This window comes from Microcaecilia unicolor, chromosome 8 (assembly GCF_901765095.1).
Source record: "Microcaecilia unicolor chromosome 8, aMicUni1.1, whole genome shotgun sequence".
NCBI classification, from domain to species: Eukaryota; Metazoa; Chordata; class Amphibia; order Gymnophiona; family Siphonopidae; genus Microcaecilia; species Microcaecilia unicolor.
The window spans coordinates 74,519,424-74,532,125 of NC_044038.1; the positions used below are offsets into that span (position 1 = coordinate 74,519,424).

Below are 12,702 nucleotides of genomic sequence, written 5' to 3' on the forward strand. Positions count from 1 at the left end.
ACCCCCCCCTGCCCCCCAAACAAATATTGATTTGTAATTGGCTCTATCTCCTGTAACAGATTATCATTGCTCTTGCTGTCTCTTTACATCTTGACTTTGCAAAATTAGGTCCAGGAATATATGAAGCTAACAAGAACCAATTTTTTTTTCCCATTCTGCATTTTGGATTTTTTTTTTTTTTTATTAGCATCCTGAATTTTTTCCTAGGATAGCTTGCAGGTTAACCTTTAATTTGCAGAGACTCCAGGATAATTCTAGAGAGCTATGAGTCTTGGGAGATGACCAGTTGTCCGTCTTCATTGACCTGGTGGCCAGCACCAGATGTACTAAAATTAAGAATAGGAGAGGGAGAACTTCATATGAGAGAGGCTAGCAGGAAGGCAGATCAGTGTTTTCCATCTAGCAGGAAGTACCTTAACAGCAGCAAGTCCCAGTGGGGTTATTCTTTAGGAGTATGTATGCCGTCTAGGAGTAAATTCTTACCTAATCACTTTTGAAATTTAAAAGAAAGTTTAATTTCTTATGTTGTGGTCAGGCTGCAGTAAAGCCTAGGGCTTTACAGGACCAGAGGGTCCCCTACCATTTTTGGTGTCCTTATCTACAGGGCAATCAATGAATTGGGCTCCCTCAAGCCCTCATCTCAACACTGCTTCTAGGTAGGCAAGCAATCTGTTTTCTTTGACTGTAATTTACCAGGCGCCTCACATGCTATGTCCCAGGAAGGATTTGTCTATCTAGAGGGCTGTCTCTACCCCCTTTTCTCCTTGCCTCTACGTGCTGGTTTATCCAGCAGTCCCTGAGTATCTTCTGCACCCTGTACGTTCTTCCCCTAAGATGTGCAGTAGCTGAGGGAAATCTCCAGTCAAGTGGCTCACAACTTCACTAAGCAGGCTTGTAAAGTTCTTGCATGATCTGAGTCCCAAAGGTGAGCACATCTTGAATCCCGGTGGAATGAGCAGGAGAGAAGTGAGGTCCAACCAGCTCAAATTGGGGTGGAGGTGTTGGGATAGGAGGCCTGAATTCTGTCTCCTTCCTTTAGGGTGAAGGCCTGCTGGAGGAGGGCAGAACATCTACAGAAAGAATGCTTAAAGATTCCTGTCTGGGGAATCTTCCAGAATGTGTGCTGTGCTGTCTCTTGTCCCGCGAGAGAAAATGTGCTGTTTTTGTGAATTAATGGAGTATTAGATCATGTTTCAGCCTGGAACAAGATCAACGCCCCATCCAAGTATTATCTTTTCCACCATGTCTCATGTACATTTTTTATTTCATTAATTGTTCCCCTACTTTGTAGTCCATAATGGAAAATATAGATCCCCAGTAAGGTTGGTTCAGCGAGTTAACATTGTTGGGGTAGGGGCTTGTGAATTTTCTCATTGAGGTCTCCCCACCCTTTTCTTTATGTCTGCACTGCTGAGACCACATTCAGGGTTGCCAGGTGGAAAATTTTTTTCCAGCCCACTCGAGCCCAAAAAACAGCCCAAAACCCGCCCAAACACAAACCCCGCCCCTGACACCCCCGCCCCCGCCGTCATCAACCCCGCCTCCCACGTCATCGGCCCCGCCTCCCACGTCACTAACCCTGCCCAAAAACGTCACTAACCCCGCCCCCCGCGGCCGAAAAAACCGCCCTGAAGGCCAAAAACAGCCCAAAAAACCGCAACCCGCCGCGGGCAAAAATTTCCCGCGGCGGGTCGCGGAAAACCGCCCAATTGGGCGGTAAAACCGCCCACCTGGCAACACTGACCACATTCCTCCCATCCAGTTCATTCCTATTAGTACCTGCAGCAAGTGCAGAACCCTCCCCCCTCATTTGACTCTGCCAATAGGATCTTGTGGTTTGTGATGCAGCAGGAAGAGGTGTGACTACCCACTGGGGACAATATCTGTCAAGTAGTTGGCATTTGATTGAAATATCCTTTCAAAATGGTAGAACTCCTCCCACTCCAAATATAAAAGTTTTCATCAAAATCCAAAGTGGTTTCACTGTATATTGCTGTATGACTGTTCTTATATACTCCTTCTTAGATGATATACAATCTATTGCTTATACATCTCTTATCTTTTTAAACTGCAAATCTTCTAGAAAGAAGATCCACAGGAGACTTTAAACATTATAAAGGTTTTAAAGAGATGAGAATTCTTGGTGCGGGAAAATGCCTCTGTTCGTCAGCGGACTGAATCTCTTTCAACTTAACACTCACTGAACTGACTCTTCATTGGGATACAAATGTAACAAATAAAAATAAAAAATAATTCTTTCACAATTCATGATTATTTTATATTTTTTGATTTTTTTTAATTGATATTGGAAGCAAATCAAGCTGAAAGCAAAGACCCAAATTTTACTTATCTTCAGGTCTCAACAAGCCTGAAGATAAGTAAAATTTGGGTCTTTTTGCTTTCAGCTTGATTTGCTTCCAATATAAAAAAAAAACAAAAAATATAAAATAATCAAGAATAATTGTGAAAGTATAATAAAAGCAACAGGCATAACTGGTTTTTTGCCAATGAAGAGTCAGTTCAGAGAGTCTTAAGTTGAAAGAGATTCAGTCCACTGACTGAGGCATTTTCCCGCACCAAGAATTCTCGTCTCTTTAAAATCTTTATAATGTTTAAAGTCTCCTGTGGAGCTTCTTTCTAGAAGATTTGTGGTTTAAAAAGATTGTTCTTATATACTCCTTCTTAGGTGATATACAGTCATACATCAATATACAGTGAAACCACTTTAGATTTTGATGAAAATTTCACTGAAATATAACAGCCAAAACTAAACTATTTTTGATAATCAGAATTAAGCAGGGATGGATTACTCAACCAGTTGGGTGTTTGAGTTCATGAATTGCTAGTGATCTGAACAAGATTTGATGAACTGGCAGCACTTTGACCCTGAACTGTTTTTACTGTGTTTACACTTTCAGGTAACTCCAGGACGTTGTACGAGTCTGTGCACAGGAAGATATTCACTCTGCCTGAGACCTGCCTGCTCTACCCAGCACATGATTACACTGGTGAGTATTGACCTATTGTGTGGGGCAGTGCCCACTGTAACCTGTGTATGAATTTACTGGTGAGTACCAAATTCTTCTTAGAGAGCTAAAACTTCCTAGTGATTTACAGAAAAATTTACACCAAAAGTAAAATTATACAGACTACCAAGTTATAAAAGCTTAGGGTCAAGTCTATATACCCCCTCTGGGGTTCAGAAACAATTTTTCTTGTCAATATTTATAAACATTTCAAAAGCGTACAAACAAATGGTACTTTTGGGGGTATGCGCAGAAGGCTCATTTCCCACGGATGACTTATTATTTCCCCCCCCCCCCCCCCCCCCCCAATTGTGCGGCAAGAGGAGAGGACAGAAGTGTAGATGAGCAAAAGGAAATGGTCCTCCTTGCAAGGATGACTCGGAATGGCAGACGTCTTTGTCAAGCAGAAACAAACAGGAGACAGTCTACTGCAGAAGCAGAACAGACAACCAAACAGCAGCAGCGATCCAAGTAAGGACAAACACAGCAATAGTTTATCCAAATGCCAACTTTAATGGAAACGGGACCCAATCTGGTCAAGGTTTGGAAAAACCTTCATCAGGGGTCACATAGGTTTCTACATTGCATTCATAGATTAAACTTGCTGGTTACTGACTTTTGGAATTGGACCAGAGCTTTTTCTGTGCAGGTATTGCAGTACATGCATTAAATCTGTGAATGTATTGTGGAAACCTGTGTGACCCTTTGACAAAGGTTTTTCCGAAATTTGCCAGATGGGGTCCTGTTTCCATTAAAGTTGACATTTGAATAAACGTGTTGTCAAAACATAGTCCTTATTTGAAGTAAATAGTCTATCAAAAAAGGTGCATGGCAATCAATAGCATCAGTCTGTAGCACAAAAGACTCAACACAGCTGTGTTTAGGCACTAAGGCCTGCACCGAGAGTCAACGATACCAAATCACAGTTACCAGGGCTGTGCCGATGCAGTAAGCGGGGTAAGCACCTCTGGAGGGCGCCGCCGCGGAGCTTACCCTCGCCCCGCACCACCGAGGCCTTTAAATCTTTTACCTCGGTCGCAGCAGCGTCAGTGAAAGCGCTGCCAACCAGTGGCGTAGCAAGGGCGGGGCGGTGGGGGCGGTCCGCCCCGGGTGTCACCAGAAAGGGGGGTGCGGCCGCTCCTGCTGCTGTTCTTCCTGGCACCCCCCCCCCCCCCGCACCAGCCCTTTAAAAATAAATTGCCGACGCGATAGCGAGCGCAGCACCTCGTGTGCAAGTAAAAGAAGCGGATCCGATCATATCATTGGGCCTTCCCTCACTGTCCCGCCCTAGAGGAAATAGGAAGTTGCGTCAGAGGAGGGTGGGACAGTGAAGGAAGGCCCAATGAGATGATCGGATCCGCTTCTTTTACTTGCACACGAGGTGCTGCGCTCGCTATCGCGTCGGCAATTTCTTTTTAAAGACCGGGTGGCAGGGAGAAGACGAGGCAGGGTGAGGGTGGGGGACAGATGGGGTGAAGGCGGGGGGGGGACTCGGATAACAGAAGGGACTGGGTGGGAGTCGGATGGGCAGAAGGGACTGGGTGGGAGACAGATGGGGTGAGGGTGGGGGGCACTCGGATAACAGAAGGGACTGGGTGGGAGTCGGATGGGCAGAAGGGACTGGGTGGGAGACAGATGGGGTGAGGGTGGGGGGCACTTGGATAGCAGAAGGGACTGGGTGGGAGACAGATGGGAGAAGGGGCATGGAGCTGGAACTGGGGTCTGAAAAGTGAGCAGGAGGGAGAATGGGGTCATGCCTTGGGCAGGGGTGGATGGGAGAATCAATGGATCTGGAACTAGGGGCAGCCGCAGGTGGGAACTGGGAGCCGAAAAGAGGGGGCAGTGAGAGAGGGGATTCAGGATCGGGAGGCGGGGCTGGTGGTTGGGAGGCGGGGATAGTGCTGGACAGACTTGTACGGTCTGTGCCAGGGCCGGTGGTGGGCAGCGGGACTGGTGGTTGGGAGGTGGGGATGGTGCTGGGCAGACTTATACGGCCTGTGTCCTGAAGAGCACAGGTACAAATCAAAGTAGGGTATACACAAAAAGCAGCAAATATGAGTTATCTTGTTGGGCAGACTGGATGGACCGTGCAGGTCTTTTTCTGCCGTCATCTACTATGTTACTATGGAATGGGGAGTGAGAGGGAGGGCAGACCCTGAATGGATGGGAGGGGGAAGAGAGAGGGCAAATGGTGAATCGAAGGAGCAGAGAGAAAGGGCAGACAGTGGATAGAAGGGCGTGAAAGAGCAGACAGTGGATGGAAGGGGCAGAGAGAGAGGGCAAATGCTAGAGGGAAAGGAGAGAGTGGATGGAAGGGGGAGAGAGAGATGGCAGACTGGGGCAGATGGTGGATGGAAGGAACATTAGAGAGGGCAGACACTGGATGGCAGAGAGAGAGAGCGAAAACAGATGCTGGATGGAAGGAAGACGGTGAAAAGAAGATGAGGAAAGCAGAAACCAAAGACAACAAACTGTAAATATATATTTTTATTATTTTGCTTTAGGATAGTATTTTAGCTGTGTTAATAAATGTTTATAAATAGAACATGTAAATAAGGTAATCTTCTTATTATTGGACTAATTTTAATACATTTTGACTTAACTTTCAGAGAACAAAACCCCCTTCCTCAGATCAGGATAGGATACTGTAACAGCACTATACTGTATTGACCTGAGGAAGGAGATTTTGGCCTCTGGAAGCTAAATGTATTAGTCCAATAAAATGGTATTTTATTTTCTGTATTTGTTTTATTTCTATTTGTTAATTTGTAAAGTGGTGATTGGTATTTGTTAGTTTTTTCAAATTTACATCTGCTGTCTTTATATTTTGCACAGTACTAGGAGACATTTTCTGTTTCTGTGGTGTTGCATTGTATGCAGAGTCTGGCATCGGGGGTTCAGTTTAATTTTTGTCTAAATAGAAAGTTTATGATTACTTATTCTATAGTGGATTAGGGTGTATCTGTGTTTGTGAAAAAGACATGGCTTTCAGTTGGCATTGACTGTGCAGGATCGACGATCTGTACTATTCTGTCTGGTTTCGTTTTACAATAGGTGAATTGATGTTGTAGTGCTTAAGATGCTTTCCTTTTCCTTGTGTGACTCGTAGAAACGACTGCTTATGGTATGGTAGAATTGCTCTATAGGTCGTGAGTGTTTTGTATTCTCGGTATGCCTAGTACTGGATTGGGGGGGGGGGGGGGGGGTTAAAAAATAACTGGCCCCGGGTGTCAACTACCCTAGCTACGCCACTGCTGCCGACGTCTCCCTTCCCTTGCACTCGTTGGTTCCCTCAGTGTCCCGCCTTCTTCTGACATCAGAAGAAGGCGGACACTGAGGGAACCAAGAGTGCAAAGGGAAGGGAGACGTTGGCAGCGCTCCGCTTTCACTGACGCTGCTGCGACTGGAAGTAAAAGATTTAAAGGCTCCAGGGCGTGGAGGGAAGGGCAGAGGGGCATGGATGGGAGGGCAGAGAGGCATTGATGGGAGAGCAGGGCCCAGGGAGAGGACAAATTGCTGGAAGGGGAGGGGAGAGAGGATTGCTGGCTATGGATGGAGGAGGGAAGGGCAGAGAGGGACAAGGATGGACATGGGGGCCCAGGGAGAGGACAAATTGCTGGAAATGGAGAGGAGGATTGCTGGCTATGGATGGAGGAGGGAAGGGCAGAGAGGGACATGGATGGGAGGGCAGGGCCCAGGGACAGGACAAATTGCTGGGAGGGGAGAGAGGAGGCGAGGATTGCTGGCTATGGATGGAGGAGGGAAGGGCAGAGAGGGACAAGGATGGACATGGGGGCCCAGGGAGAGGACAAATTGCTGGAAATGGAGGGGAGGGGAGAGAGGAGGATTGCTGGCTATGGATGGAGGAGGGAAGGGCAGAGAGGGACAAGGATGGACATGGGGGCCCAGGGAGAGGACAAATTGCTGGAAATGGAGGGGAGGGGAGAGAGGAGGATTGCTGGCTATGGATGGAGGAGGGAAGGGCAGAGAGGGACAAGAATGGACATGGATGGGAGGGCAGGACCCAGGGAGAGAGGAGAAATTGCTGGAAATGGATATAGAGCAAGAAATGAAGAAGAAAGGAGAAAAGTAAAGAAATAAATGGAAAGGAAGCCCTGGAAATGGAGTTAAGAGGACAGATAGCAGCAGAATCAGATACTGGACCAGCATGATCGAAAAAAGAAAGTCACCAGACAAAGGTAGAAAAAAATCATTTTATTTTCATTTTAGCGTTTGGAATATGTCCACTTTGAGAATTTACATCTGCTATCTTATTTTGCAATGTATAGCAATTTGTTTCTAAGAATATTGCTGACAATTCCTTTCAGTGTGGCAAGTGGTGAGCGATCATTTTCATGGGGGGGGGCGTGATCATTTTCACGGGGGGGGGGGGGGGGGGGGCGCCAACTGATAGTCTGCAGGGGGGCGCCAGAGACTCTAGGCACGGCCCTGACAGTTACGACACTGATAGCCCGAGAGCACTTTGAATGGACTACAGCATCAATAAAATCACTTCACAGGGAAAGCAAAACCACTCATGTTTGTATCTTGAAAAAATATATGACCGTGAGCAGTTTGCTTTCTCTATGAGGTGATTTTTATTGATGCTGTAGGCCATTCATGAAGGTTCTCGGGTTTAGTGTCAACTGCTGCAGGCCTTAGTGCCGAAACACAGCCGCGTTGAGTCCTTTGTGCCACTGACTGATGCTGTTGATTGCCACGAACCTTTTTTGATATAGACTGTGTTTTGACAAGACATCTTCATTGCCTATATTCTTGCTTTTTATCTGTTTTTCCACAAGAGGGGAAGACAGATCTCATCATCATTCCCTGCTGTCCTGGGCCCAACTGCTGATTTTGAAGCATATGGCTGTGTGTGTGGAATCTTGTGCATTTCAGTCTGGCTCATGACCACAGAGGAAGAAGTGGCTGGATAATGCAGCTATGCTAGTCTTTTCTAGCTGTTCAGTCAAAGGGAGTGGGGATATGTGCCTGGGTATTGCTTATGAGAGCTCTGGTGCATTTGTGGGGGTGGGGGGGAGAGACCTTCGGGACAGAACTGAGGGACCTTCTGGAAGTTAGGAAGAGAGAACTGGGGCTTTGGGGTGGGAAGAGACCAGGAGAACAGAGGGTCAGGGGGAGAAGGAATAACTAAGAGGTGTCAGCACCGGAGAAGGAGCAAATAAGTTGGGGGTTGAATCTGCAAAAGGTGGGGATTTTGGGCAAGATGTGGGCTGGCTGGAACATGGAGAGTGGCATAGCTGGGAAGGGTTAAGCCTGAGGAGGGAAAAAACTGGGTGACGTTTCAGGCCTTGTGATGGTTTGGGGGTGGAATTCTGCACAAAAATTACAAGTGATGTGTGCAAAACTTTAAACTATTGAACACGCTAGGAGTAAAATGGGCATTTGCAAAGAAATTGTTAAGAAAAAGTAGTATATAACGCTATCGCGTAATCTGTCTTGGAAGAGAATTAGGGCTACGTTTTTCAGAAGTGGCAGACTTAATAAATACTAGCATTTAAATTTTATATATATATATATATATATAATATGCAGTGCTGACTGTGTGTAATGTAGTCGTTGCCATCAATATACACAGATTTTATAAAGGTTGTCCAAATTTACGTGCAAACTTGGGTGCAGTCTTGAGATGCCCATACAACTTAATTGGTTAATGAGCCAATTAACGGCAATAACTGGATGCAATCAGTTGGCTCAAATTAGGATTTGTCCTTGCATTTGGCTGTGTGCTATTCTATTAAGGCATGGCGCATAAATGTAATAATGCATAACTCAAAAGGGGTGTGGGCATGGGTGTGTCAGGAAATTCCAAGAAACTACACGCGCTATTACATAATACTGCTTCAGCATGCCTAACTTGGGTGCCAGCATTTACACTAGGTTTCAGCAGGCATAAGTCTGGTGCCCAAAGTTACTGGAATCCGTGCTAAGCGTGATTCTGTGCTCTTTATACAAGTGAACTTAGCACCAAATTTTTTTTATCATTTATACAATTTTGTTCCCCCTATGTGTTGAACATAAACATAAAGGGCTGGATTCAGTAAATGGAGCTCAAAATTTGGCGCTGAACGTTTTTTTAAAGGGTGTTCTGGGTCGAGTGCCCTTTATAGAACAGCATGTAGTGCTGGGATCCATACTCGAGTTTGGTCGTGAGGATTTACACCAACTGAAACCAGATGTAAATCCCAGCACGCAAGTTGGTAGTGGATCTGCAGTATTCTCTAATACTGCAGCATCTTAACGGGAACGCCCCAGACCTACCCATGTCCCTTCTTATCATTTTGCCCCCTTCGCAGATCCGTGCGGAAACATTTAGGCCATTTCTGCCCCATTTTGATGCCTTGCATCCATTAGAAACTCGGCTTGGAAGTAGCACCTAATGTTGGGCGCCGTATGTAGAATTTCCCCAATAGGGGGCGATTCTTTACGGTTATGGTTTATTAGAACTTGCTATAACGCCATGACTCGCTGGCAGCAGTTTACAATACAATAAAACAACTTCTGTTAAGAAAAGGAAAGGAACTACAAAATTTTGACAGGAAAGTGGATAGAGCAGAGATGCAGATGGGTAGGGAAAGTAGAAAGATTAGAGTGAAGAGGGGAAAAGGTAGCAGCGGTTTGCTGTAACAATTCAGTCTGTAGTAAAAGCTTTAGCAAAGAGCCAGTTCTTTAGTTTTGATCTGAAAAGTTTTTAAAGGAGGTTTCAGCACGGATGTCTAGTTGGAGAGAATTCAATGAGAAGGGGCATTAAAGAAAGCACAATGACGAGTAGGCTCTTAACTGGGCGAATTTGGGGCCGGGCCGAATTAGATGGTGATCATTTATTAAACAAAGGAGCAATGGCGTAGCCAGAAGGCAATTTTTGGGTGGGCACTAAAATTACCAACTTGTTGAAAGAGAAAAAACAGCAACCTGATGCACCCATGCTCTGTCCCTACTCCATGCGCGACTTCTACCCCACTCCCAATGTCTTCAATGAGGGTAGCAGTGCAGGCTTCAATGGCTGCAGGCCAGTTGAGAGCTAAGGGAAGTACAATAGTCTGCATTCTTCAGCCCCATTGAACTATGGTCCTCCAACACACATATGGTATTGAAGCCAAACACATTCCGCATGCAGAGAACCTCCTGGCCCTCCACCAACAATAGATACAGAGCAGAGCAAGGACATTTCCCCATAAAACATGCCATACAAAGAAATTTTGGTTTCTAGTGTAATCTCAATAACAGACATATAAAGTAATTTAATTTAAAAAAATTTATAAAACAAAAAGTCAGAACCTAGAGTAAATCTACCTTGTCAGCACTAACAAGGATCCTACCTATAAAAAGGCAGTGCCTTAAATATTCTAGTGGGGCCCTAAAATACCAATACATTTATCGAGAAAGCTGAACAAGCCAAATTACTACAGAATGCTACATAGAAACTTCATACCAACAGAATACCTAGGTCACACACAGAACACAAATGCGGACCTGAACATGTATACCCTGGAGGAAAGGAGGAACAGGGGTGATATGATATAGACGTTCAAATATTTGAAAGGTATTAATCCGCAAACTAACCTTTTCCGGAGATGGGAAGGCGGTAGAACAAGAGGGCATGAAATGAGATTGAAGGGGGGCAGACTCAAGAAGAATGTCAGGAAGTATTTTTTCACAGAGAGGGTGGTGGATGCTTGGAATGCCCTCCCGCGGGAGGTGGTGGAGATGAAAACGGTAACGGAATTCAAACATGCGTGGGATAAACATAAAGGAATCCTGTGCAGAAGAAAGGGATCCTCAGGAGCTTAGCCTAGAATGGGTGGCAGAGCTGGTGGTTGGGAGGCGGGGCTAGTGTGGGCAGACATATACGGTCTGTGCTGGGGCTGGTGGTTGGGAGGCGGGACTAGTGCTGGGCAGACTTATACGGTCTGGGCCGGGGCTGGTGGTTGGGCGGCGGGGATAGGGCTGGCCAGACTTATACGGTCTGTGCACTGACGAGGACAGTACAAATAAAAAAAGTAGCACATATGAATTTATCTTCTTGGGCAGACTGGATGGACCGTGCAGGGCTTTTTCTGCCATCATCTACTATGTTACTATGTAAATGCCAAATACAGAATAAGTGACCACAAACTCTAGAAATATAAATTAAACAGAAACCCCAAGAAACCAGACCTTGCATGTAGCACAACACCAGAGAAACAAGCAAAAGGCATTTCCTCCTGTGCAAAATATAAAGATGGCATATGCCAGGGATGATGTTAGGGGGGAGTGCAACTAGGGCATTTGTGCTTGGTTCCCTGGGCAGAGAGAGCCCCAAGCCTGCTGGAAGCTGAAGAAGGCACAGCCTGCCCTGGGCCCCAGCCATGTTTAACACCAGCTCTGGCAAGATATACATTAAAAATCTGACACATTATATTCACAGCATAGAAAATAATTTTTTGTACATTTTTGTTGTCTGGTCATTTTATTTTTCAAATCATATTGGTCCCAGTCTCTGATTTCTGCTTCTCTCTGTCTTCTCTTAACTCGCCAGGGTCTCCTGTCTATTTGACATTTCTTCTTTCTCTATCATCTATCTCCCATCTTTGTTTTACTGTATTTCCTTTTCCAGTGTCGCCCCTGTGTTCATATCCCCACATCCATCATCGTTCCTCTGTTCACTTATGTACCCCCATGTCCAGCATCTGTGTTCGCCCCCTTGTCTGGTATCTCCCCTTTGTATCCATATGCCCCCTCTCCAGTGTCCAGCACTGTATCTCTATTCCTTATCCCCCCCCCCCCCCCGTGTCAGGCATTGCCCCTCTATGCCCATATGCCATCCGCAATCAGCATCTCACATTTATATCCCTGTCCCCATGCTCCCACCTAATGCCTGTCATCTCCCTTCTGTATCTGTACACCTCCCTATGTCCCCTTTCTCCCTCTTCCACACCAATGTGTCCCTCTTCTCTCTGATCCCTCCCCAACCAGCCTCACTCTTCCCTTCCCCTTATGCATCTGGCTCTTTCTCCCACTGTGGGTTCAGCATTTGACCCCCCCCCCTCCTCTTCCTTTATCCCCTTGTCCAGCATCTCTCTCATTTAAAGCTATAGGTGCTGCCTGGCAGCAACTCACAGATGTGATGTCTTGCTCTGGGGCCTTCCCTCTGCTGCATCCCGCCCTGTGTAAACAGGAAGTTGGATCAGCGTGACAGAGGGAAGGCCCTGGAGCAGGATACCACGTCTGCGTGGAGTTGCTGCCAGGCAGTGCAGATAGTGAAGTGCAAATGCTGTGATGGAGGTTGAAGAGGGTGAAGAAGACACAGAGGAGTGGAGGAGTGGCCTAGTGGTTAGGGTGGTGGTTAGGGTCGTGGACTTTGGTACTGAGGAACTGAGTTCGATTCCCGGCACAGGCAGCTCCTTGTGACTCTGGGCAAGTCACTTAACCCTCCATTGCCCGCCGCATTGAGCCTGCCACGAGTGGGAAAGCGCGGGGTACAAATGTAACAAAACAAACAACTGCGGGTGGGAGGCTGGAAGGATGGTGAATCTTGCGTAGCTGTACTTATGGGTGGGCCTGGGCCCACCCGTAGCTACGCCCCTGCAAAGGAGATGAGCTGGAGAGTATGGGATAGTGAGGGAAGGGAGATAGTGGGGTAGACCAAGCCTATGGGATTTAAATGTAAGGACTA

General features: G+C 46.3%; 1 protein-coding gene across 1 annotated transcript in view; it reads left to right on the forward strand.

The window, feature by feature from the left end:
• The window catches only part of LOC115476093 (persulfide dioxygenase ETHE1, mitochondrial-like), a 61,778-nt gene that overhangs the window by 12,028 nt on the left and 37,048 nt on the right, over positions 1-12,702 (forward strand). The window contains exon 5 of the mRNA XM_030212247.1: positions 2,919-3,008. Within this exon, the coding sequence (XP_030068107.1) occupies positions 2,919-3,008 (90 nt within the window). The remainder of the gene's footprint in view (positions 1-2,918; positions 3,009-12,702) is intronic.